Source organism: Anomaloglossus baeobatrachus, chromosome 3 (assembly GCF_048569485.1).
Source record: "Anomaloglossus baeobatrachus isolate aAnoBae1 chromosome 3, aAnoBae1.hap1, whole genome shotgun sequence".
Classification (NCBI taxonomy): domain Eukaryota; kingdom Metazoa; phylum Chordata; class Amphibia; order Anura; family Aromobatidae; genus Anomaloglossus; species Anomaloglossus baeobatrachus.
This window is the reverse complement of record NC_134355.1, coordinates 300404882-300431869: the sequence shown is the minus strand read 5'-3', so window position 1 is coordinate 300431869 and position 26988 is coordinate 300404882. Positions and strand designations below refer to the sequence as shown.

At 45.3% G+C, this 26988-nt stretch overlaps 1 protein-coding gene across 1 annotated transcript in view; it reads left to right on the top strand.

Annotated features, from left to right (window-relative positions):
• The first annotated feature begins 10246 nt into the window (after positions 1–10246).
• SMPDL3A (sphingomyelin phosphodiesterase acid like 3A) overlaps positions 10247–26988 on the top strand; it is a 45549-nt gene continuing 28807 nt past the window's right edge. The window contains exons 1-4 of the mRNA XM_075338290.1: positions 10247–10370; positions 17574–17787; positions 19916–20060; positions 25025–25121. Coding sequence (XP_075194405.1) covers positions 10280–10370; positions 17574–17787; positions 19916–20060; positions 25025–25121 — 547 coding nt within the window. The 5' untranslated portion in view covers positions 10247–10279. The remainder of the gene's footprint in view (positions 10371–17573; positions 17788–19915; positions 20061–25024; positions 25122–26988) is intronic.

Genomic DNA, 26988 nt, shown 5'->3' with positions numbered 1-26988 from the left:
CATAATTTACATTGGGGGCTGTTGTAGCTATCATACTGAATCTCAATCTGTGGTGACTATCATACCATCTAGAGGGATAGTATGAGGAGGGGGGTACAGTTTGCAGAGGACAATATGGTGGGCACTATAAGGGCATAGTATGAAAAAGGGGGCATAGAATGGATATGGAGAGTAGTCAGTGGGAAATGTGGGTGCAGAATGGAGAAAGGTTAGCATGGTGGGGGAACAGTGTGTAGATAGAGAGTGTATGGGAAAACAGTGAGAGGGGAAAGCTGTGGTATAGGACATGGTTCATAAGGGAGGATGGTGTGGTGGTAATAGGGAACTGTTATGATGGTGTCAGGATCTGCGGAAACCACAGATTCTGGCACTCTGCCTTTTAACTTTTCTGAGGTCTGTAATCAGAGCATGAAGACCCGGGTGTCGACCCATAGGCTTAGGCTGGCTAGCAAGGGTTAACTCTGCTGGGCTGTTTGTTATTCTATTTGATCACATGCTGTGGGGAGCCAATTACATTTGCTCACCTCCTATACTGTATATGCTGGCTGGACAATTTCATTAATGCCAGCTATAGTTTACCTACACTAGCCTGGGTAGGTGCTGTGATCCACGTTTACTGCTGGTTGTTGTAAATTATTGCTGTGAGCGGTTGTGGTGTTAACCCTTGTCTTTTTGTTGTACCTTCCTGCTCTTACTTTTCTCCTTAGTCTCTTACTATTTCTTCCTGTGAGTTTGCAGTGTGTCTGAGTGTTACTATAACACTCCTAAGCCTTCTATCCCTGGGGTGGTAACAGCTTATATCTGGCACGGAAAATATCCAGGCACAGGACACAGGTTTCTCCACCATTAGAGGTAATCCAGAGGGTAAGGATAGCCTAGGGTCCTCTAGCATGAGGCACAGCATAGGGGCACCCTGTCCCTCACTATCCTGATGTTACAATGTGATATTATAGCTTGCCTCACTTTCACTACATTTTAACATGGATCGGGATGCTGCACTAGTAAGACAATTACAGACCTGGTCTCTTCAGGTGATTGAATCAAAGGCGGTGGTACAGCAGCAAGCTCAGTCTACCACCCCGGTGCAATCTGTCTTGGTCTCTGGATCATCATTAATGCGATAGATATACTGTACCTCCTTCATAAATTAAACAGGATGTGTCTGTCTGTCACAGGTAAAGTAGTATAATGTTAAAATGGTAAAATTACGTTTACTAATGGCACCTGCAGTTTTATTTCCCCCTATACCACATATGTCACACTCTGGCCTGTGGCCTGATTTTATGTGGCCTGTGATGCTATTCTTTAAGGAAGCCTATGTGGAGCCCATTATTCTGTTTGGAGTACTATGTGGGGCCCATTATTCTGTTTAGGGTACTATGTGGGGCCCATTATTCTGTTTATGGTACTATGTGGGGCCCATTATTCTGTTTGGGGTACTATGTGGGGCCCATTATTCTGTTTAGGGTACTATGTGGGGCCCATTATTCTGTTTTAGGTATTATGTGGGGCCCATTATTCTGTTTGGAGTACTATTTGGGGCCCATTATTCTGTTTGGGGTACTATGTGGGGCCCATTATTCTGTATGAGGGGCTATGTGACACACTTTATTCTGTATGAGGGACTATGTGGGGCTCATTATTCTGCATGGAGGTGTACCGCCTCTGCAGAAGTCAAACTGCCCGGTTCCGGGGTTGCTGTGGCTCGAGGGTCTCCGGACCCGGGGGCTTGCGGCCACTTGAAAATGAAAGGTGGTTATTTACAGGGGATAAGTGTTCGTGATGCCACCCGTGGTAAGGGGAGTACCGCTGCTGCCGATGAGAGTACCCGGGGGAGTTGGAGTGGGGTAGCCAGATGACATTCCCTCCACAGGTAGGGGAGGCCCTGGGACTGTGGATGGTGGAGGTGTAGGGAAGAGTGGTGCAGGCCAGGCGGGCAGGCAGGACTCAGGGCAAAAAGCGTACTCACTCAGGACGTGTGGATGTTGGTGCAACCATTAAGCAGACTCTGACACAGAAGTAAACCAAGTCTCTGGGTGCCGCTGCCACTCTGGGGAGCTCGTCCGGGAATCCGTCCCTGTTGGTATTGCTGGCGGTCGGAAGCCTGCCTCCATGCACTTATGTTTAGACGTTTCTGAGTGACCCCTCGGCCTGAAGCTATCAGGGTCCCGCTCCCTATGGTTAAATAGAGGAGCTGTACTCTCGATGGCTGAGACCTGCGATTTCAGTGGGCCACATAAGCTGGAAAGTCCTATCCCTCTCGTTGTGGTGGTGCCTTCGATCTCTGAGCTCCTGGGGAAAGTTCATAAAGAGACTATTCTGCACAGATTAATTATCAGGTTGCGTGAAGCTACTCCCTGATCTAGGGTCCAGTACCCTGCCGTGCCCGGTACCGGTCCGGTTAATAGATTTTCCGGTGCCGACTGTTCTCCAAAACTAAGTCTGGTCACCCGTCTCCAATACCCTGTGACCGAGTCTCCGACTCTTCCGGTCCCAGACTACCGTCTGCGACCTAACCAAAGTCTCCCAGGGAGCTACAACTACCTCAGCTCCTCACTTTCTGAGGGCTACTTCTAAACTGACTATGTCCCTCCCACCAGTCTGCCTGACCCGTAGGCGGGTGGCCCTTTTCCAGCAAGACCACTCACTGGTGTGCCTGACAGGATGTGGTGTGAGGTGTGGCTAGGATTTGAATGCTGATGGAAGCAATACCAATAGTTAGGATCCCAGGGCCATGGAGGGCTAGTTCTGCACCATAAGAAAAAGGAGTGCAGTTCTCTGTGACACACTGATAAGATCAGGGGCGTCACATTCCCTGTTGGTTAAACGTAGCTTGTCCCCGAGCTACAGGACACCCAGAGGATTTATTTATTTTTTTAACTTTAAGAAAGAATAACAACTTATGCATACTCATTCATCCCACACAGGGGAGGCAATATACTTGAACGTTACGAAACTCTCAGAGTTCATTTCCGAGAACAACGGGGAATGCTACCGGTTGTAGCGGTAGTCGGTGGCTCAGCCTGCTCCGCTGCAGCCCCTTCCTGCGAACAGTCCATTCCCATTGTCCCTCTCCCTTCAACCCACCAACCAAACAACCAGGATCCTTGATGCCACCTTTAATCCTGGTTGACACCCCTTTTCTAGGCACCTTGGCAGTCCCTGGTGACAGTGTTGAAGTCCTGGAGGTGTAAAAGACGACTCTGGTAGGCGCACAAGGTGCAACTATATACAATAAGCACAAGTTTGTGCTGGCCGCTGCCAGTCCTGCAGCCATGATCCATGTTTAATAATAAAGTAGAACTGCAAATCAGGTAACGTTTACGGGTAATTCACGGTAGGTAAATCAACAATTTTCAACATTTGCATATGATCATTACAATGGTAACAACGTAAACATAACTTTTAACTTTAAGATAGCCGGGTTTCGCTACCATTATTCTCTATAGTAGTCGGGGGCAGTGGCGGGAGCTGGCATGACCCGGTCGCCCATCCTCACATGCTTCTTAACCTCCAAGGCGTACAAGCCCTGATCCCCACAATGCTGGCAATATGAGACCATGTCACCTGGTGTCAAGTTCCAGTCCAGGTGTCCCCTTGTAAGGTGCTTGACCACATCCCTCTTGGAGACGAACACCTCAGCAGCAAGGCCCAGCTCCGCAATGAACCCCCACCCCTTAATGGGGTCAAAGCACTCAACCAGGCCACGGTACCACAGTCCTCTGACTCGGAAGGTGGCTTTCCTCAAGTGATCCTTTTCTCGGTTGGTGTGGGTGGCGATCTCCTGCCGGCGCCCTCTCTAGTGGCAATCTCGGAGTGCAGCCGTTGCTGCTGTCTTTCCCAATAGGGGGTGCTGGCATCAGGCTCCGCCTCCTCTATGGAAACTGGCTGTAGGTAGACTCCTGCAGCCCCGGCGGCCACCGGGAGGCCACGCGGAGGTGGAACCGTTATCTCAACAGGCTCCGCCTCCGCTGTGGTAGATAAAGGAACCAGCTGTTCCACAGCCAGGATAGCAGAGTTCAGGTGCTCCGTACCGAGGTATGGGCTCAGTGATGCGGCCGGGTCTGGTCGGGCCGATGATGGGACTTGAAAAGTTGCCACCTGGTCTGGTCTGGCCAGTAGTGAGGCCGGAGGTGTTGCGGCCTGCTCGCTTTCTACTGGGGCTGGAGATTCCACTGCCGGTGTTTGGGTTAGTGGCTCGGCGTCTGCCGAGGGTGACGGTGGCTGGGTGATCGCGGTGGCCGGGGGCAGACCGGGACTGGGTAGCTGCTTAGCCGCTCCTTGCGCGGGGCCTCCATCTCACGGGCCTGCACCGCCACAGCCAAGCTCCTCATTTCCTCTCTCCAGTGGTTCAGTATGTAGAGGAACTGGGTCCGCATCCTCCTGCAGAGCTGCTTGGTCTCTTTTTCGATCCAGGTTGCGTTCCCGGGTGCAGCATGCTCCGGTGACCAGTCCCTTGCTGCCGCCATCTTGTCTCTGCGGGTTCCAGGAGCTTTATGAGTCCTGGCGACCCTGCTCCACTTCCGCTGTTACATCCCATTACACCCCCTTGGTTTTCCACAGCCAGCTCTCCAGTTTCCAGCTGCGCTCTCTGGATGAGGGGCAGAGCTTCAGCTTCACGCTCTTTTGGTCGGGAAGATGGCGTTTAGGCACCAAAAATGGCGGAAAATGTCGGGAACCGAATTTCAACACCGCAGGTCTGATTTTTCAAGGTGCACGCCACCCAAGTTAGTGGTCCCAGTCCGAATCCTGTTTGTTACGCCAAAGTTTTCGAGGTGTACTGCCCCTGCAGCAGTCGAACTGCTCAGATCCGGGGTTGCTATGGCTCGAGGGTTTCCGGACCCGGGGGCTTGCAGCCACTCGAAAATTAAAGGGGGTTATTTACAGGGGATAAGTGTTTGTGATGCCACCTGGGTCTCCGACTCCTCCAGTCCCAGACCACTGTCTGCGACCTAACTATAGTCTCCCAGGGAGCTACAACTCCCTCAGCACCTCACTCTCTGAGGGCTACTTCTAAACTGACTATGTCCCTCTCACCAGTCTGCCTGACCCCTAGGCGGGTGGCCCTTTTCCAGCTAGACCACCCACTGGTGTGCCTGACAGGGTGTGGTGTGAGGTGTGGCTAGGATTTGAATACTGATGGAAGCAATACCAATAGTTAGGATCCCAGAACCATGGAGGGTGAGTTCTGCACCATAAGAAAAAGTATCGTAGTTCCCTTGGGAGACAAGACACCAGCAAATGGGTGAGATTGTTCCCTTTCAGACAATACCAGGTTAACAAATAGACTATCTGAATTCCTGGATATTGCTAATCTTTTAACCAGATGTGAGGAATATTGTTCCTTCTGACCAAACACCTGTGGGTATTATGGTCATTATATAAAAAAAACCTCCTATTAGCAACTGGAGGTTAATATTGGATGTAATTAACACTGCTGCCGATCTGTGAACAGGGTCTGAGTGAGCAGTTGTGTGAAAAATCTTGGACATCTTGGTTAAATAGTTATCTGCCAGCACCAATTGACATTTAGGTGTTACTGCATATATACAGGGTATGCTAGTCCCCCTATTGCTATGGAGGATTTTGAAATACGTTTAACCCTAAAGCTGAATATTTTTTATGCATAGGCAAGGTGATCCTTCCCTATTTTTAGAGGAACTAATAAAAGTTATTTTTTAGGTATTATTGCTGTATTTCAGGTCCTTCCTTTATATACCACACCAGTGGCTGCATTATATTAGTTCCCTGTGACACCCTGATAAGATCAGGGTCGTGACAGAGGGCTATGTGGGGCCCATTATTCTGTATAGAGGACTATGTGGGGCCCATTATTCTGTATGGAGGGCTATGTGGAGCCCATTATTCTGCATGGAGGGCTCTGAGAGGGGCCCATTATTTTCTATGGAGTACTATGTGGGGCCTGCGACTAGGTTGGCCCTCAACTTTATCCATTTTTGAGATTTTGGCCCTCTGTATATTTGAGTTTGACATCTCTTCCCTGACATAGACGATGGGGAAATACAATGGGGAAATAGATGACGGGGAAATACGGCGAGTGATGGTCCAACTATTAAGGCTATGTTCAGATGTTACATATTTGCAGCTTTTTTGGCAGCTTTTTAATGAGATTGATGTAAATGAAGAGCTGATTTTACAGTCCCAGCAAAAGCAATGAGATTTCATAAAACTAATGCACACAATTGTTTATTTTACCTGATTGAAATGGGAAACTGCTGGACTTTTGCAAGAACGCTAAGGGCGGCTTTGCACGTTGCAACATCGCACGTGCGATGTCGGTGGGGTCAAATCGAAAGTGACGCACACCCGGCATCACTTTCGACATCGTAGTGTGTAAATCCTAGATGATACGATTAACGAGCGCAAAAGCGTTGTTATCGTATCATCGGTGTGGGCTCCGACTTTTTCAAAATTACGCTGCCGCGACAGGTACGATGTTGTTCCTCGTTCCTGCGGCAGCACACATCGCTGTGTATGAAGCCGCAGGAGTGAGGAACATCACCTTACCTGCCGCCGGCGGCTATGCGGAAGGAAGAAGGTGGGATGTTTACATCCTGCTCATCTCCGCCCCTCCGCTTTGATTGGCCGCCTGCCATGTGACGTCGCTCTGACGTTGTACGACCCGCCCCCTTAGGAAGGAGGCGGGACGCCGGCCAGAGCGACGTCGCAGGACAGGTGAGTGCATGTGAAGCTGGCGTAGCGATAATGTTCGCTACGCCAGGAATCACAAGATATCGTTGCTGCGACGGGGGCGGGGACTATCGCGTGCGACATCGCAGCATCGGCTTGCGATGTTGCAACGTGCAAAGCCTGCCTAAGGCTGTGTGCACACAGTTTTATAGCATTTTTTATGCGTTTTTTTTCTTGTGCAGTTTTGTCACAAAACTGCAAGCACCTCCTTATGCCAGCAAAGTCAATGAGAAATCTGAAGTGTGGCATACATGTTGAGGTTTTTTTTCCTTGTAGATTTGGTGCAGAAATGTATCTGCAGCGTGTTAAACTTTCCTGCATTTTTGCCTGCGTTTTTTTTTACCATTGAAAACAATATAAAAGCATGAAAAAACGTATCAAAAAGTGGCAAAAATGTGCGCTTTTGCACAGCATTTTTTTCTGCCAAGAAATGCAGAAATGGTGTAGAAATTTCAGAAACCAAATATTCAACGTTCGCACATGTGTGGTGCCCCTGACCTAGTCATGCACCACTGAGTACTGCACCCATGCTGGGGGCAGTACAACACAGGTAATCCAGAAGGCTGACCGAGGTGTGGTTATACAGGCGCATAGTAGCCAGGTCTCCCACATGGACCTTTGAAGGGACCCCTGGGGAATCCAGGAGGGGGCGTGGCCTCCATCTCCATTCAAGGGGTGTGATAGAGAGTCTGGTTGCTAGGTTGCGTAGGCAGGCACAGAAGGGAGGGAGTAGTGAACCAGTCAGTTAGTGCAGCTCAGGGAGAGCAGTCGCAAGAAGCAGGCCCCTCAGGCTGTCACGGTCCTGACAACGCACGTGCAGTGGCTACTGACGGGAGAACGGTCACCTGATAGTGCCACCTGAAAACTACCTGAGGCAGGAGGCAAAGCGGTGGCTGAGTACGGGGACTGCCAGGGAGGTACCAGGCCCGTACGGGTTACAGGTTCCCAGAGCAGGGGCCCATTCAGTTGGTCTGCTCAACCTGCCGGTGGGGGCCCTTCATACCCTTACCATTACACCACAGAGTCCGCAGCCATGTAGCAAAGAGAGGGCCCATAGTTCACAAGAGGCAAGCAGCCGGAGTGACCTGGTCTAGGCTACAAGCAGACGGGCCGAAAAGGGGGAGAACAGGCAGCAGCAACTTCCCTGGGTGACCCCAGCAGGACTACAAGTCGGGGTCACCCCAAAAACACAAGGGCTAGGAAGGTGAGTCGGTAGTCACCCTCACAAGTCAGCCTGAAGGAATTCCTGGTTTCCCCTGGTTCATCACAGCTACGCCCAGGTTACTCACCCTGCCACCTGATGTGAGTAAAACCCCTGAAAGACATTCTGATTGTGCGTGTGAGTCATTCTGCGACCTGTGGTTCCACACACTCAAACCGGACCCTGAGGCCAGCCCCACTCTTGGGGGCCACACCATCTGCCTCTACCAACAGCCCCAGGCATCCCCTAACCTGCAGTGGTGGTCCCCTGACCGCAATACCGAGAGTGATGTCACGACATCCTAAAGAAGATAACCTTCCTGTGACCAGACTGTCCCTACACGTGGAGTGCCTGAAGGTAATGCATTGCTACACCTGGGCTTCACACGTGCATTGGAGCATATTGTGTCTGCCCTTCTCCTAATACATGCCACTCCTGCCGGCCGTATTTGTAGGCTATTACTGTTTTGCTTAAACTTCCCTATTGTGGGATTTACGGTTACTCCGTGGTTTGTTATTTATATTATTCTTAGTTAATAATTTATTGTACATGTGTTCTATGGGGTATAATAGTGATGGGGGTGTAGATTGCACACTTCTTTAAGGTCCAGTCACACTAAGCAACTTACCAGCGATCCCAACAACGATAGGGATCGCTGGTAAGTTGCTAGGAGGTTGCTGGTGAGATGTCACACTGCGACGCTCCAGCGATCCCACCAGCAACCTGACCTGGCAGGGATCGCTGGAGCGTGGCTACACGAGTTGCTGGTGAGCTCACCAGCAACCAGTGACCAGCCCCCAGTCTCCTAGTTACAGCACACATCAGGTTAATTAACCCGATGTGTGCTGCAGCTAAATGTGCACAGAGCAGGGAGCAGCGCACACCGCTTAGTGCTGGCTCCTTGCTCTCCTAGTTACAGCACACATCGGGTTAATTGCCTGATGTGTGCTGCAGCTAAATGTGCACAGAGCAGGGAGCAGCGCACAATGCTTAGCGCTGGCTCCTTGCTCTCCTAGTTACAGCACACATCGGGTTAATTACCTGATGTGTGCTGCAGCTACATGTGCACAGAGCTGGAGCCGGCACTGACAGTGAGAGCGGAGGAGGCTGGTATCAAAGGTAAATATCGGGTAACCAAGGACAGGGCTTCTTGGTTACCCGATGTTTACATTAGTTACCAGCCTCAGCAGAAGCTGGCTCCCTGCTCACTGCACATTTAGTTGTTGCTGTCTCGCTGTCACACACAGCGATCTGTGCTTCACAGCAGGACAGCAACAACTAAAAAATGGCCCAGGACATTCAGCAACAACCAACGACCTCACAGCAGGGGCCAGGTTGTTGCTGGATGTCACACACAGCAACATCGCTAGCAACGTCACAAAAGTTGTTCGTTACCAGCGATGTTGCTAGCGATGTTGCTTAGTGTGACGGGGCCTTTAACACTTTGTAGTAATCTGTTTATTTGCCATTTATCTATGATTAGATATACTGATCACCTGGTTTTATTCTCTTCTATATCAGGATTATGTCCAGTCAGATGTTGTCATATCGTCCTATTATAAGTGATTTTATCTGCATATTTGTTGATTCACTAAAAGACCTTGATTATTGATTTGGTATGTACATCTTCATTTGTAAGTTTCCATAGCTGTCTTGTGGGGGTAGCATTTATTATAGTCTGGCTCTTATGGGCATTATGTAGGCTATCATTAAGCTAAACAACATCGCAAGAAAAGTGGATTGAAAAGGATTATATATAATTCAGTAGTAGCACAAATGCCAAGATAGAAAATACAAGTTACAAAAAATAGTGAGTAACATGCTATATAGTTATAACCATTTATCTGCATTCTGAATGAATGGTGCCTAAAATTCTTTATGATAAATAATGTGCAACAGAATCTGAAATAAATGATAAAATAATCAAGCAAATTCTGGAGATTGGAGCTTGTGGGCGCTATTTTTTTTATGACCTTTTAGGAATGAATGAATGGGTGAAGAGTGTTGTGTAAATTGAGATCTTGTGCTCTAATATTTGGGCAACATTTGTATTTTGTGGACCAAATGGTATAAATTTAGACTAGACTGTCTTAAGATGTGTCAAATTTACCAACCAACAAGAGATCCTATGAAAATGTCTAGTCTTAAGTTTATACTGTCTAAAAAAAAAGAGACAGCTTTAGTAAAAAAGAGACAGCCCCACTGTTTCTTTCATGTTTCTTGCCTATACTTGTTACTATATACGAAGAGGTTAATTGCTGTAACCAGAGAAGTAACTCACGCCTATCATTGTGTAAACAAGGAAGTTTCTAAGTATAAGTGTTGTGAAGGAATAGCCATCAGATCGCATTGCTCCAGCAGAAGAACATGAGGTCTCTTCATGTTTGGTTGATACTTCTTGCCCCTTTGGCCACCTCAGCTTTTCCAGTGAAGCCCGGAGAGTACAGTAAACAAGAAGGTCAGTACTGTGGCCAGTGTGTAATGAATAGGCTAGTATGCCAAACGAAGTGTGTACTCTAGTTATCTACCTAAAACTAAGATGTTCTCATCTGTGAAAACACTTTAACATCTGTACAAGGAATAATAGCAAAATGCACTATTTTCTAATAGGAACATTTTTGGGGTTGGTGCTTATAATCTACACTGCTCTTATACTTGCCTGTAAGCTGTAGACTCTTTCTTGTATATTTTAGCTTTTATCCATTTATCTGATTTAGTTTAGCTGACCTCCTCAGCCTGAACTAAAGCCCCCCGTCACATTTAACGACTTTCCAGCAATCCCGACAATGATACAACCTGATAAGCATCGCTGATAAGTCACTACATTGTCGCTGGTGAGATGTCAAACAGTCAGATCTTCCCAACAACGCAGCAACGATACACCGACCGTAGCGACCTGTATAATGATCTCAGTGGACCGTGTCTGAGCTCTGAGTCGTCAACGGGGTTGTTAGTAAGGTGTCAAATACCAATGCATCCTGCCCAGCAGTACCTTGATGATCAAAAAATGGTCCAGGCCATTCCGACATGACCAGCGATCTCACAGCAGGGGCCTGGTCGCTGCTATGTGTCAAACGTAGCGAGATCACTGGCGAAGTCTTTGTTGCTCCACGGAATCTGTGACTCAGCAGCGATCTCGCTAGCGATTTCGCTATGTGTGAAGGTACCTTAAATGTGGTCTAGATCTCTTATGTTTGTTTAAGTTTAAAGGAAGCCTGTTATCTATCCATAGTATTCAAACCAAAGTCTGACTGGGTTATGGTATATCTTATTCTGAAATGCTACCGTGTTTCAGAATTAACATAGGTTGAAAAGCCGGCGGGGGTGTAGACGTCTTGGACCACTAGTCTGAAGCCAGTTCCCGGTGGCCTCTGTTGGCCCGACTCTACTAGACTGACAGATCTCTCTTTATGTGTGTGGATAGGGAGAGATCTGTCAGTCAAATAGATCTGGGAGGGGAGAAGTGCGCTAGTTGTTTTGGTCTAGTCAGCTGACACACATAGTTCTTGGCTTTACAAAGTATGTTTTCTTTGAACTGCCATAAAATTTCCGGGTAAAACATAGAAAGCTGTAATAATCCAGCCAGTGCCTGTGGTTCAGGTAGTATGAATCAGATAATAGGTTACTCTAAATATATTCTGTGTGTGACTTAGCATCTAAGACTCAGTCCCATGCTGCGATATTGGTCAAATAATCAGTTGACCAAATTGTGACAGCTGCACAGAAATATCTAAATCTGTTTTGCTTGGATTGGGAGAGCCTCGACTAGTGAGCATTGCAGTCCAATATTAGTCCGATTGATACGGTTGTCTAAAGGTGTTATACATGTCTTTGTGGAGTCTTGTAGATCTGCGTTTTTGGGAATCTCATTGACAATGTGGGATTGTCTCCCAGTATAAATGTACCGTCACACATAACGAGCTCGCTAGGGAGATTGCTGCTGAGTCATGATTTCTGTGATGCAGTAGCGATCCCATTAGCATTCTTGTTATGTGTGACACCTACCAGCGATCAGGCCCCTGCTGTGAGATCGCTAGTCCTTGCAGAATGGTCCAGGCCATTTTCTTCAAAGGCGATATCCTGCTGGGCAGGACACATCGCTGTGTTTGACACTGTGTGACAGGGTCACAGTGACTGCTGAGATCTTTATACAGGTCGCTACTGCGACCTGTATCGTTCCTGCATCGCTGGTAAGATCTGACTGTGTGACATCTCACCTGCGACCTCCCAGCGACTTACCAGCGATCCCTATCAGGTCGCATCGTTTTCGGGATCGCTGGTGAGTCGTTGTGTGTGACTGGGCCTTAACACTTATTTACTTAAAGGCAGGTGAGCTATAATGTCAGATACAACCCATGAGCAAATATTTCTGGGAAAAAAACAATTAGCTGAATTCTTTTGAATCCTTATAGTGTTCTGTCACATTTTGCATATTACGTCGCTTATATTCTTAGTGCTCAGCAGAAAGTTTCTGATCAGCTGTCTCCTCACTGACTCAGCACAAACACAAGCAAACAGCGATCATGAAGCCAAGTGCGTAAAGTCAACCTCTTACTAAACAAAACTGTGGGTAGACATTCTGCACTGCATACAAAATCTGTGCTCATGGCATGAGAGCTGTATACTGGCCTTAGACAATCTGAGAGTATGCAGATTAATACATAGATTTTATTATGTTTGATTACAAATATGTTTTCATTGGCTAATATTCTAAAAAAGTTTTGAGATAATGATCAGTCTTTCCAGACACAACAGCATTAACAGACCCTCAAATAGAACTAATGAGACTTTCAGCACCAGCATTATGCCGAAAATATTGCAAACTAGATCATGTAACGCTAATTGTTCACAGTCGGCTTTACAGGGAATCTGTCACCAGGATTTCACCACCAAAACTATAAGTCCAGCAATACCTTTACATTGTCAGTCCATTCCGCTATTAATGAGAAATCAGCATTTGAATGAAAAGGAAAAGAGACTGAAGAGTTATTTGTAGATCTGAAACCTCTGTCATTCCAGCTCTATTCCTGGCAAAGCGCTGCCTTTTCCAGCTTGACTGACGGCTCCATTGCCTGATGCCACATGGCTAAAGGCCCATTTACACACAACGATATCGCTAATGAGATATCGTCGGGGTCACGGTGTTGGTGACGCACATACGGCCTCGTTAGCGATGTCATTTTGTGTAACACCTTTTTGCGATCAGTAACGATCGCAAAAAGGTGACAAATCGTTTGTCGTGTACACGTCGTTCATTTTTAAAAAATCGTTCCTCGTTTGGAACGCAGGTTGTTTTGTGTGACAACATCGTACCTGCGGTCGCCAGCAATGAGGAAGGAAGGAGGTGGGTGGGATATTCCGTCCGCTCATCTCCGCCCCTCTGCTTCTATTGGGCGGCCGCTTAGTGACGCCGCTGTGACACCGAACGAACCTCCCCCTTAAAAGGAGAGGTTGTTTGGTGGCCACAACGACGTCAGTGAACAGGTAATTGCGTGTGATGCTGCCATACCGATATTGTTCGCTACGGCAGCGATCACCCAGTGACGCGCCACAGATGTGGGCGGGTGCTATCGTTCGACATCGCTAGCGATGTCGCAGCGTGTTAAGCCCGCTTTAGAGAATGTCAGTCAAGAATAAGGAGGCGATGCTGAGCCGTCAATAGAGCTGGAGTGACCGAGGTTTCAGATCTCCAAATAGCCTCATTTGAATATCATTCAAAACACTGATTTCTCACTAATGGGAAGAACGGACTGGCCATGTAAATGTATTGCTGGATTTTGAAAGAGCTACATGCACATATAAATAATTTGAGGTGTGAAATCCTGCTGCCAATTCCCTTAAATAAACCTATGTCAGTTGATCTTTTCTGAGCATTGATGAAATCACATAAGAAATACGTAATAGGTGTCAAGCAATGACCCAAGAGAACTATCTAATTTCCATCTATTATGTTATAAGAGGGTTAGAAAATGAATGCAATGATCAGACTTTTCGCTTTAGGCAACATCCACCTATTTCCCTATTTGCAGTGGTTTTAATAAATGGAATAAATCACAATCTTAAATAAATTTACAATTGGCAAAAAGCACAAGCTAGAGTTACATACACATCATGTAGAGATAATGACTTTTCTACAGAATTACCATAAGAAGTATGCCAGAGCAATACACTGTATAATATGTAGTGCAATTGTGTTTCTAGAGCAACCAGTATATCCACATATAATCCTGACATTTGACATTGCTCGTTGTTGTGTCACCGGAAAACTTTTTATCTATAGAATAAGAGCTGAAAATAACAATCTTATAGCAATTGTAGATAAGCAAGCAACAATGTCAAATATTCTTAAAATATACTGTTTATGCATTGATCAGAACTGTTAAAGGGGCAATTGGCTCGCCCAGTCTTGGGGAGTAGGTGGATGTCCGTATTGTCAGGGTTATGCCACAATTTAATATTCTATTTCTTTATTAGATCCTGGCATAGCAAAGTGTCTGTCAGAAGAATTAGAAAACAATGCTTCTCAACCTTTTTCTGCTTGAAACTCAGGAATCAGAAATGGTGATTTCTGATCTTCACCGTTGGTAAACGCCAGCGGCTGAACTTTAAGCGTCTGGGTTTCAATGCAAAATCTCCTACCAGGTACCAACTGTCATGGGTTTTTAAAGGGAACTCGTCACCAGTTTTTTGCCCTATGAGCTGCGGCCACCACCACTGGGCTCTTATATACAGTATTCTAACATGCTGCATATAAGAGCCCAGACCACTGGGGGATAACATAAAAAAACACTTTATAATACTCACCTCAATGCCGGCACGTGTGTATGACGTAGACGCATCATGCACCGTGGCTTCAGAATAAGGAAGACCAAGATGGCCTAAAGGGGAGACGCTGGTCCCGGAGAACGGCGCCACCCATCCGACCGTTGTGCACCGGAGCAACCTTCTAGATGAGTATTATAAAGTGTTTTTTATGCTATACCCAGCGACCTGGGGGCCAGTGGTGGTGGCCGCAGCTTATAGGGCAAAAAACTGGTGACAGGTTCCTTTTAATAATATCGGTGTTGTCATAAGAGCATTCCCCCAGGTCATAGTGGGTTTGGTTGCAACTCCTCCAACCAATATAATTATGAAATACCCATATCAGTGTGCTAAAAGGTGTAGTTGTGTATAAAGGTGCACACAGCTGAAATATCAGTAACAATGGTTGAGGTACTGTCACGATTGTCACTTTGTGTCTTGTGACTAGGGACAGGCTCAGGGCTAGTTTTTATTTACCATCTGAGATCATGCACATTAAACGTATATTTTTTCCTTTGGGTACATGAGGAGTTAGTGGGTGCTCTATTCAGTCTGGAGCTTGATTCAGTCTGGAGCTAAGCCTGTAGTAGTGAGGAGTTGGTTGCTGCTTCTGTCAATTGTTTCTTAGTCGCGAGAGACTTCCCTGTGTTTATTTTTCCCCTTTACTTTGTTACCCCTCCCAGTACACCTTTAGCAGTTCCCTGGTGTAATTCAGTGTGAAAGTGTTCCAGTTGTTACCCCATTTTGTTATTTATTTGTTGGTGGGGTTTGGGGGTTCTCCGTCATGGTCTATCCCCTTGAGTGGTGGGTGTGCAGGGGACATTGGCATCAGGACAAGGACAGGAGATAGGGAGAGGCTGGGGGCTTGACGTCGCTACCTTCAAGCGTAATTCTGGTTTGAAGGTAAGCCTAAGGCGTCCCCTTAGCTTGAAGGTAAGTGTAGGGCCACCCCTTCCAGTCACTCTCCCAATTGGTCATGCATTCCATGACAGGTACTGTGTTGTGGGGAAACTATTGAAGGAGTCTAAGTAGAGTGTGGAACACACCAGCAACTGGGTGTGGTAAGCCTTACTGAGACAACAATAATCTTTGAACACGTAATATACTTGGGACATCACCGATTGTGACTGTCAATGCATTGACCACTCTTTTCTATTATTGAATCTTGTGAGTAGTGGGCCACCAATGAAGTAACCTAATTACATCCTGCTTGCAAATATGCCACCTTTAATCTGTACTCTGCATATGTAAGAACACATGGGCATTTGTGCTCCAGGGTGCTCAGATTGAAGAGTTATGAAGATTGTCTGTTGCAGTTAGAGGCTGCTGAGCTGGAGGGTAAGAATGGACTTTGCTCACCAGTTTTGAACAAATGACATTTACTTGCTTAATTACAGAGGTATTCTCGCCACAAACTTGTATTGCCCATCCACTGGATACAGGATAAATGTAAGTTTGAGAGTGATGGGGATTTCCATCTATGGTACTCCCTCTATTCTTTAGATTTGACTATCCTTGGTGCCACATCCTTATGAAGCACATCACCTGGCATTTGAGTGGAACATTTCAGATAACACTACTAGAGTCATGTAAACATTTGAGTGCTATACTACTAGGGTTTGTATAGAGGGGTAACCAAAGAACTCATACAGTGCGGAAAGGCGAGCTTGCAGGAGTTAATTTGTAGATTCCTCTTTTGTTGGTTAAACATGACCAATGCTTGAAGAACAATTTCCTGTATATTTGAGCTGGAGCAATCTAATTGCAGGGAAGTGGAAGGTTCCCTGTGCTCCATTCAATGTGTCAGTACAATACCAGTCATATTTACGTCACTTGATAGCTTTTATTCATATCACAACTACTGTCTGACTAACCAATTGATGACAGTAATGAAAAAAAAACGGGCATTGCTAAATATTTCCCAACTTACTGTTGAAATCTAAGTTTACCTCTATGACCTTTTTTTTGAGGTTCTGCAATTGACCTAATTAACAAGCAACTCTTGGGGAACGTTCCCACTATCATTGACAGTCGTGTTTTGGTTGTGGAAATGTACCCTTATAAGGTTATTCTCAGGTTTGAAAGTCTTCCCCTATACCTTGGAAAAGGGATAACGTTCCGATCCCTGGAGTTCCAACCACTGGGATTCCCTATGATCCCTAAACCAAGGCTCTGTAGAACAACATGTTAATGGAGTTATGGTGGATCCTGCACACATAATTAATTTTTTATGGGATTGCCAAGGATAGTTGATCACTACACTCAGCTGGTCTTCGGCACTACAACAAGAATGAATGGAGTGGTTGTGCGTATGATCAACCACCACTCCAAAGCATGCCCCAGCTCTGGTGATTGGTGGTGGTCACAGCGGTTGCACTTTCAGTGATTGGGACTTTATCCTCTATCTCATTGATAGGGGATACTCAGAGACTTGAGAATATCCCTTTAAGATCATAAAAAGTTTCCAAATCTTAATTTTTGCAATTTCAGAATCCCGTTCCTCATATATAAGATGCTGTAGAACTTGTGTTACTTCTATGCATGTTAATTAAAGTTCTTTATTAGAATCATTGCAAAAAAAAAAATTAAGTCCAATGTTTCTTCTATGAGGGGCATAGCTGGGGGGATGGGCTATTCGGACACCTCACCCTAATTATCTAGTATTTTCAAATTGGTACAGATACTTACTCCTGAAATAGATTTACTCTTATCTTAATATCTTTTATCCTCATTTTGTACATAGCTTTGAATACATAAAATCATACAGTAAATATGTCTGGGGTGTATATCCCAAAATATACCAGAATTTAAAGAATTTAAGATCAAGTAAATACTAATCTATATTCTGCTTTACCTATAGGCCAATTTTGGCATATATCAGACCTTCATTTGGATTTTTCCTATCACCTTACTGATGACCACACCAAAGTTTGCTTGTCCTCTAAGGGTATCAATGCCTCAAGTCCTGGAATTTTTGGAGATTTTATGTGTGATTCTCCGTATGAACTTATCTTATCATCGATCCAGTATATCAAAACATCTGGACAAAATGTTGACTTCATGATATGGACTGGGTAAATGATATTTAATGCCACTGTTAACTGCAAAGTTAAAGAGGTTATCCTCTTTTAAAATGTCACAATTTTCCTATAGTATAAGAAATGATTATACGTAAGTATATTAAAAGTGAAAGGGAATCTGTCTCCAGGTTGGTATGAAGTAGTTGTCTTTTCCTTTTTTACATCCTTGAGCTCTTTGTCTTTATTATTTGGCTCGGAAATAATGTGAGATTTTTTTTTTGTTAAATTTGTTGTGTGCGGCTGAAGAAAAAATAAAAAATGCTTGATTTTTTTTGCAATATGGTAGTACAGTTTACCACACATTAGCTTCAATACTATATTGACACAATCCATGTCAGGTCAGGTCAGGGTATACAATTTTTGTTCCTTTGTGTCCCTACAGACACAGCAGTCTTAAGGTCCAGTCATACACATAACGAGATCGTGAACGAGATCGCTACTACGTCACACTTTCTGGATCGTTTATGAGTCGTTGTTGAAATCGCATGTTGGGTGTCACACATAACGAGTTTATGAACGAGCATGCGTCCCGTATAACGATCTTTCAAATCGCTGGGACCCTGTCACACAGCAACTATGTTAACGATTCCAATCCCATTAGGGGCATAGTAAAATGCAGTGAGTCACGTAGGCGTGCATTTGCGTCGTCAACGAAATCGTTAATAGGGTGTCAAACATACAGATTCATGCAGCCCAGCAGGACTCCAACGAGCCAAAAATGGCCCAAGCTGTTCGGCATCGATTAGCGATTTCGCAGCAGGGGGTGAATCGTTGGTACGTGTCAAACGTGACAAGATCGCAATTGAAGTCGTTCTTGCGTCACAGAAACTGTGACGTAGTAACGATCTCGTTTACGATCTCGTTATGTGTGAAGTGGCCTTTATAAGTAAACTGAACACTGAACTAGCAAACAATGAACCAAGAATGTGTTTGTGAACTAATTACCAAAGAAAACCCGCAGGCCAGATATTATCTCTTAAGGTACAGTCACACTAGCGATCCCACCAGCAACCTGACCTGGCAGGGATCGCTGGAGCGTCGCTACATGGGTTGCTGGTGAGCTGTCACACAGGCAGATCTCACCAGCAACCAGTGACCAGCCCCCAGCCAGCAGCGACGTGTGGAAGTGATGCTGCGCTTGGTAACTAAGGTAAATATCGGGTAACCAACCCGATATTTACCTTGGTTACCAGCGCACACCGCTTAGCGTTGGCTCCCTGCACTCCTAGCCAGAGTACACATCGGGTTAATTACCCGATGTGTAGTCTGGCTATGTCTGCAGAGAGCAGGGAGCCGACACTGGCAGCGTGAGAGCGGCGGACGCTGGTAATGAAGGTAAATATCAGGTAACCAAGGAAAGGGCTTCTTGGTTACCCGCTGTTTACCGTGGTTACCAGCGTCCGCAGAAGCCGGCTCCCTGCTCACTGCACATTCAGTTGTTGCTCTCTCGCTGTCACACACAGCGATCTGCGCTTCACAGCGGGAGAGCAACAACTAAAAAATGGCCCAGGACATTCAGCAACAACCAACAACCTCACAGCAGGGGCCAGGTTGTTGCTGGATGTCACACACAGCAACATCGCTGGCAAGTTGTGCCTCAGCAGCAACGTTGCTAGCGATGTTGCTTAGTGTGACGATACCTTTATTCTAGGTGCTCAGAGGATTCAGCATTGTCTAGTCACATTCTCAGGAGTTTCCACCAATTAAAAAAAAATTAACTGTGAACAGAGTTGCCAAATGTCCAAAAATTCCTGGACAATCTGTAAATATAGGGCAGTTTTTCACCCTGTTTTTAAAGCTGGAGAAACTTATACAGTTTTTTATTACTGTGATTATCATTTTACAGCTTATGGTGATTGCAGCTAATGGCGTTGTAACAGTATTCTGGGCTGCAGTTGTATATTAATTAAACTATTAATGATTAATTATAGTATTCGAGTTGTTGGCTGGCTGTGATTTTTTGATAAGCTCTCCAGAAATACTAACAAAAAAAATTCAGATTTCCAACCCTAACCTTGTTTTCATATCAATAACTATAAAAAGTAGTAAAATATGAAAAATCCTCAATAATATACAATATTGTCTAGCACACACAAGTCTAACTTATATTTCTTTTCCACAGTGATAGTCCACCTCATGTTCCTCCAAATGAGTTGTCCACAAAAATGGTGATAGATGTAATTGGAAATATGACCTCTACTATTCGTGGCCTTTTACCCGATATGCTTGTATTTCCTGCACTCGGTAATCATGACTATTGGCCTCAGGTATGTTTCTACTTTTTCTTCTCCCTTCTTTCTGCTCCCTTTCCATCAATCTTGAAATACTGCTCTGTATTTGCCATTCTTAGTGCAGTCAGATAAGGCTGCTTTCACACATCCGTTTTTTGCTGAGCGGCACAATACGGCGCTTTGCAGAAAAAAAACGCAACCTTTTTTTTGCCGCCGGTTGCGTTTTTTCTGCATAGACTTGCATTAGCGCCGTATTGTGCCGTATGGCCTTCCGTTGCGTCCAGTTTTTGCTGGATGCGGCATATATAGCCCATGCGGCGGCTGGATGGAACGTTGCCTGGCACACTTTTTTGTGCGGATCCGATGCGGTGCTGCGCAATTTAAAATGCAAGCCTATGGACGCTGGATGCGGCGTCCTGTGGCAAAAAAACGCATTTGGCCGCCGGATGCGTTTTTTTGCACTGCGCATGCTCAGTATCAAGCCACATCAGTCAAAAAACGGACGGGCCGCATGAAAAAACTTATGCAATGGATCCGTATTTTTTCGCCACATCCTTTGTATAGGTTTTTGAGCCGGATTGAGCCGCACTGCAAAAACCGGATGTGTGAAAGCAGCCTAAGCTGCCATCATGCCATGTGCAGGTTATGTAATCCCTGGCTCCAGCACTCATATTAATGATATACTCTCTAAAGCTGAACTCACTCTCCTTAGCCAGACATTTCCTTCTATAAGAAGCGCTGATGTGTAAAAGTAGGCACTTTTCAATAAGTAGCACCCTGGTAAAAGCTTTTCATACCCCATCAACACCCCTATAGCATTACTGGCAGCCTCAACACAATGTCTATTTGTTTGCAATCTGCCTACTCTTGTCCCTCAGTATTATATACCTAAGTTGTTTGTATTTCTTAAATGATACACACTTGGCAGTAATGCACAAAAAACATCAGAGAATGTTAAATATAATATATATATATATATATATATATATATATATATAATCTACATACTATATTGTCCTAAAGTTAAATGGACTGAATTAAAGGGTACTTATCAGGTCCAATAACACTATTAACCTGCAGGTATAGAGATATTGGTTTAATCTGCAGGTTATTAATTTTAAAACGGTGCCCGGCCACAGAACTGAAAGTGAAGAACCATGGAGAAATGAAGTTCATTTCGCCAACTTTCAGTTATTCAAATTTGCCCAGAGCAATTATTGTCACCGCTCACGGTATTGAGAGCGGTGGTTGTAAGCGCGGATTGACAGCCTGCTCAATAGTGCATCAGTAAAGAGCCAGCTGTTAGTCAGTACTGAGGAGTGCTTACAGCCACCGCTGTCAGTGATGTCAGTGCTGACTTTAATTGATCCAGGCACGCCTACATGACTGAAAGTCGGCGGGTCCCATAAGAAATAATATTAATTTTCCCCTGGTACCACATTTTCAGTACAGCAACCAAGCATCTTCATAACCCTATTAACATGCCAATTAAACCTATATCTGCAGGTTAATAGCATTATGAGACCTGACCGGTTCTCTTCAAGATATCAAAAATTGCTTATCCCTCTAGAGAACATAAGGATAGCACAGTGGAATTTCAACTAACCCATCTGTCAAGGGAGAGTAAAAAGGCCCCCATGTTATATGGTCACTACTGATAGGCAAGCATCCTCGCCACAGCTCATTACTCAATTGAGCCTTGAGTACTGAGTTTGAAAATGCTCGAGTTTCCCATCATCTTCCGTTATACTAGGTACTTGAGTCACGTCGGAGCACCCCGAGGCTCGATCAAGTAACGACCAATGACAAGCACACTCACTCATCATTAATGGTCCCCTGGTCTCAATAAAAATTGGTGCAATCATCTAACATTTTTCTAATCCCTCCAAAGGACTTCCTGTAGCTCAGGTTCTCAGACACTAGTGAGTATAACATGGAGGTTGTTGGTCATTGGGGTTTTTGGAGAACAAATATGCAGATCTTGAGTGAATTACAATATTGCTAACTGTTGAAATGTAGAAATAGTAAGATTCGTTCTTTATCTTTGAGCCCTACAGCATTATACTTGCTTTATTTGAAATTCCTATGTGTTTTCTATATTTGATGACACTGTACTTCTGTTTTTTGCACTGATAGCATCTGACCATTTAGTGAAGATGATAAAGGCATCAATATTCTCACTAGTTTGTCAGATTAATGAGGCCAAGGATATAATATTAATATATTTCACATACAAATTAAATATTGATATTATATATGCTCACAAAAATACGGAAAAAGCAAAATGGGTAAGGCAATCCTTTGCCTGCTAAGCACTAGGGAGTTCTCAGATACGGGTTACTAATGAGATCCCAATAGGCAGAGAACAGGGAAGATCTGTTAGATTATAAATTATACATTGTGGAAAGATGTAATGCCTTTATTACATATAGTAAATTCGCACATGTCATACTGATGTCATTTTTATGCAGTTTTTGAGTGCCAGGAGTGAACTGTGAAGGGAAGAGAAGTGTGTATACAACCGATTCTACTTCTCTTTTTTTTTTTTTTTATTACTGTAGCTTTTAAAACTGTATAAAAACTGGATAGAATTGCCAAATCTGCTTTATTTTCTGTTTCTAATTCTTGACAGCATGGATAATAGTTAATGAGAGTGAACCCTACATTGCTCAAGTGCTCAATACTTGAGTCGCAGGTCGGATGCTCTGATGGACTTGACTCGTGTAACGAGTATAATGGAAGTCAATGACTGGGCAGATCAGCACTCCGCCCACATACAGCCAGCCATAAACAGAGTATTTCCGGGGAGGGAGGCCTATTTTTTTTTTAACACCGCATATGAACCCTGCTAGCTCATCATTAGTAATAGTGCCTTTGTTCTATAAGATCAGAGTTCCTAAAAAATAGTTATCCTTCTCGTTTTTGCTTAATGAGAATGCCCATTGACCTCCATTATTTTCAAATTAAAATAGGTTCATCTTTCAAAGGGGTTGTCTGTGCACCCTATTTATTTGTGTACGTTCTCCCTGAGGTCATATTTATTTTATGTGCTTATACAGTGTCAATAATTCTACAGCACTTTACAGAAGTGATCATCACTGTCTCCATTGGGGCGCACAATATAAATTCCCTATCAGTACGTCTCTGGAGTGTGGGAGAAAACTGGAGAACTGTGAGGAAAACTACGCAAACATGGGGAGAACATGCAAACGTCGCACAGATTTTGTTGGGGAAATTTGAACCCAGGACCCCTGTGCTGCAAAGCAACAGTGCTAACCACTGAGCCACCATGCTGTCACATATATGTCACAGATCCCTGTCCCTAACTGTATAGCCACTCTTTCAACCAGAAGAGAAGGACATTTTGTAAGCCAAAACTGTTCACAAGAATGGCTGACTCGCCCACCCCAGGGCTATGGGACACCCGGTGCCAGGCCGGACTAGTCCGGAGGTAGTCAGTGGTGGCGGGGCCCGGCTCCGTGGCCCTGGTGGGTGTCAGTAAAATATGTGGCTAGATGAATAAAGTTTGTGTTCGTGACGCCACCTGTGGTATGCGGCTAATAGGCCGCCGCTGCTGTATGAGGCCTCCGGGGGATGTTATAGCAGCAATGGTGGTACTGCTCCTCACAGGTGGAGCAATGCCCGGGGCACTGTTGGTGCTTGTGAGTGTCTATGCAGATGAAATAACAGAGGCAACTTCAAGGGTGCAGTTCAAGTTCTTTACTCACAATTCTTGTCGGGGCCCAGGGCCCTTGGACTGCTGGGACCACTGTCAGGGACCTCCGCCGTTTCTGGGTGATTCTGAGAGTAAAAGCCGGTACCCTTCTCTTTAGTGTCTCTATCTTCTGCTGTCTTCCTTAGCCTTGCCTTTGATAGGATAAACCTGGCTTGGCCTGCACTACAGCCTCCAGGCTGGGGGGTCACCTGTCGGCTGATTACCCCTTTTCTGAAAGGTCTGCTATGGGTTCTGGCCCGGGGAGTTTACAACATTCCCTGGGCCTCGGTTTTTACTGTTTGGAGATGATCTTTGCACTCCTCCAGTCTCTAGGAACCGTCCCCTGTTGCAGCTTGATCCCTCCACCGATGTTCTTGTGGAACAGGCCACCGCAGCTCTACAACTACCCGTGGCACCTCTAGGACTACCCGTGGCCCTGGGACCCTTTCTGTTCTCTGCGTGGTGTCACCTGGACCCTCAGAGTCCCAGGATCTTCACCAGGAAGCGTCTCTTTCTTCCTTTTCAGCTCCTGACTGACTTGGAGCTTTCTTTCCGTTACTTCTTCTCCTCCTTGCCTGCCTCCAGCAGGCCTCCTCCTCCTTCCCCACTTTTTCTCGTTCTCCTTCTCCAACTACATGCTGGCTCCTCACCCTCTCACTCCCTGAGGTAGACTCCTTAAACTTGACCTTCCTCTCTGTGTCTGCTCTCAGATGGCTCCTCCCACCTCCCCAATTGCCCTGTTCTACCCTATAGGAGCAGGGATGGGTCTTACGACCCCTCCCAGCATGCAGCATGGGAGGGTTGTCTGCCACTTTCCCTGGTCCCAGTGTGTTCCTAGCAATGGGTGTAGTGTGGATTTACCAGGGGACCGGAGTTCACTCTCTTCCTCTCCCAGAATGGGGCATCACACCGCTGGATGGGGTGCAATGACCTGTGGCGACGGAAGCCTCAGGGGCGCCACATGGCCACTATGCTATACAGTTCCCTAGAGGTGCCATCAAACACACTTATGAGCTGTGAGACTGCTGAAATAGTAAAGGGGTCGACTCTGATGACACAACCGCCTTTAGCTCTATGTCTGGGTAGGGGATTTGAAGCATAAACTTAATAAAAACAATCCTCAGACTACTATAAGGCTACTGAGAAATAAACTGTTTGGAGTTTTGGACCTAAACACATTATAAGTGGAGATTCTCTATAAACTATGTTGCCTAAGCTGCCTAAACTACTATTGCAATTGTAGCTCCAAATACAGGTCCACCATTGTCCTCTCTATGTATTTCAGGATCAGTTGCCTGTATCAGGAAGTGAGGTGTATACATCTGTGGCCGAATTTTGGAAACCATGGCTTTGTGAAGAAGCTCTCAGCACATTTTGGAAAGGTATTACGTTACTATCTACATGTATGATGGTTTACTATTTGAAAGTCAATCATGTGACTTTGACAAAAGAGGAAACAAAACCAGATACCTTTGAAAAATTCCTATGTTACTCAAGAAACTTACAAAACAAGCAATGCTTAACATCTCGGTCATATTTAGAGCAAGGAATGGCAGCAATTAATTGCTACAAGGCCACCACTTCTGCTTAAAGAGGACCTTTCCCTTGATTTTTTTTTTATATAAACTGAGTTCCTTCTTCAATTGTTATTAATTCTCTGATACTGGAACAGTATTTCTTTTTATTCGGTGACCTTACATGTCAAAATTAAGCTTTCTGGAAACAAAATGCAAATTTTCCCTTCAACCAAATGGGCGTATCCCACACAACTTATCTGTGGGTGCAACCTTATTTTGATTGGCTATTGTCGAGGTGAAAAACCCACAGAGAAGTTCTGCAATGTATGCACAGTTGGTTTGAAAAAAATTACATCTGTATTTCTGGGGAGAGGCCATAATTTTGAAACAGAGCATTACAAAAGTATAATAAAAATTGTTCCAAAATCATTGGAGTGGTGACAATTGAAGGACTTAGTTTAAATTAAAAAAATCCAATGAAAGTTTGTCACGCAACGAGAGTGGTGAGCGTGTTTGGACCAACATACAACGAAAAAGCACACCTAAAAAACACCACAGACAATGGGGGAACACTGGGGACACAATAACAATGGTGGTCCCTGGGACTAGTGAGAGGGTAGATGGACACTTACTAACCTCACCTGCCCTGTCCCTACACTACTAGCCAGTCCCTATACAGTCTCCACAACTGTCGCCAAGCAGCACCCTGGGTCCCTGCGAAAACCCTATAGATGTCCTGACTAATGAGAGGTGGGGGAATTTCACTAGATCGACCGCTGCACTAAAGAGAAAAAAGGATAGGAGAGACAAACAGGGAATAAAGAACCAAAAATGGAGGGGATCCAAATTCAGGACAATCCATAGCAGCTTCCTTCCATCAAGGCTGCTTTCATACAAATGGTTTGTATAGTCAGCCAAGCTTGCTGGGAGACCTGGCCATTTAAACACAAGGGGGTGTGTCTACAGAGCAGGTGCAGCTGACCTCAACTGCAGGAGAGCTGCAATCAGAAAAACTGACATTTAACTACTTCGTGCCAAAAGAAATGAAATAACATTTAAATGCAAAGTTCCAGATTGAGATCAAGCTGCCACTAGTCTCCAAAAACAGGGAGACAACCGTGACAGTACCCCCCTTTAATGAGGGGCCTCCAGACTCTCATGACTGGGAACATCATCTACCTCAAATGTGAACAGGTCCCTCCAGTTACCAGTAAGAGGCAACACCCATTTCTGGAGCAAGGACCTGTGGACTACATGATAGGTTTTAAGTGCTGGGGGTTGCTCCAGCTGTACGGATATAGGATTAAGAATGTTAGTTACCCTAAAGGTGCCGACAAACCTCAAGCCTAAAGCCCTAGAAACACACTTTCATCTGGTGTTCTTGGTGGACACGCACATGTAGTCATTCTTGCACAGGTCTGGACCTAGACGTTTATCACCATACCAAGACCGGGTAATAGAGGGAAAACTCCTTACCAAACCAAGCACAGAGGAGTCTCTCTATCCATTCCACACCATAAGCTTTGGTGCTGGACACTTAGTGGAAATGACTTCCCTCCCCCGATCACCTCTACAGGGGCTGCACTGAGGCCTAATCTTCCCCGAGGTGGAGTTGGACACACACTCCCTTTTGTTCTGTGGTTTGGCAGTTACTAACGGGCAGGAAGATGGGTTTTAATAAGTACCGCAGATATGGTGGTACACAAGCACTTGGTTTCACAGAAACTGCCCC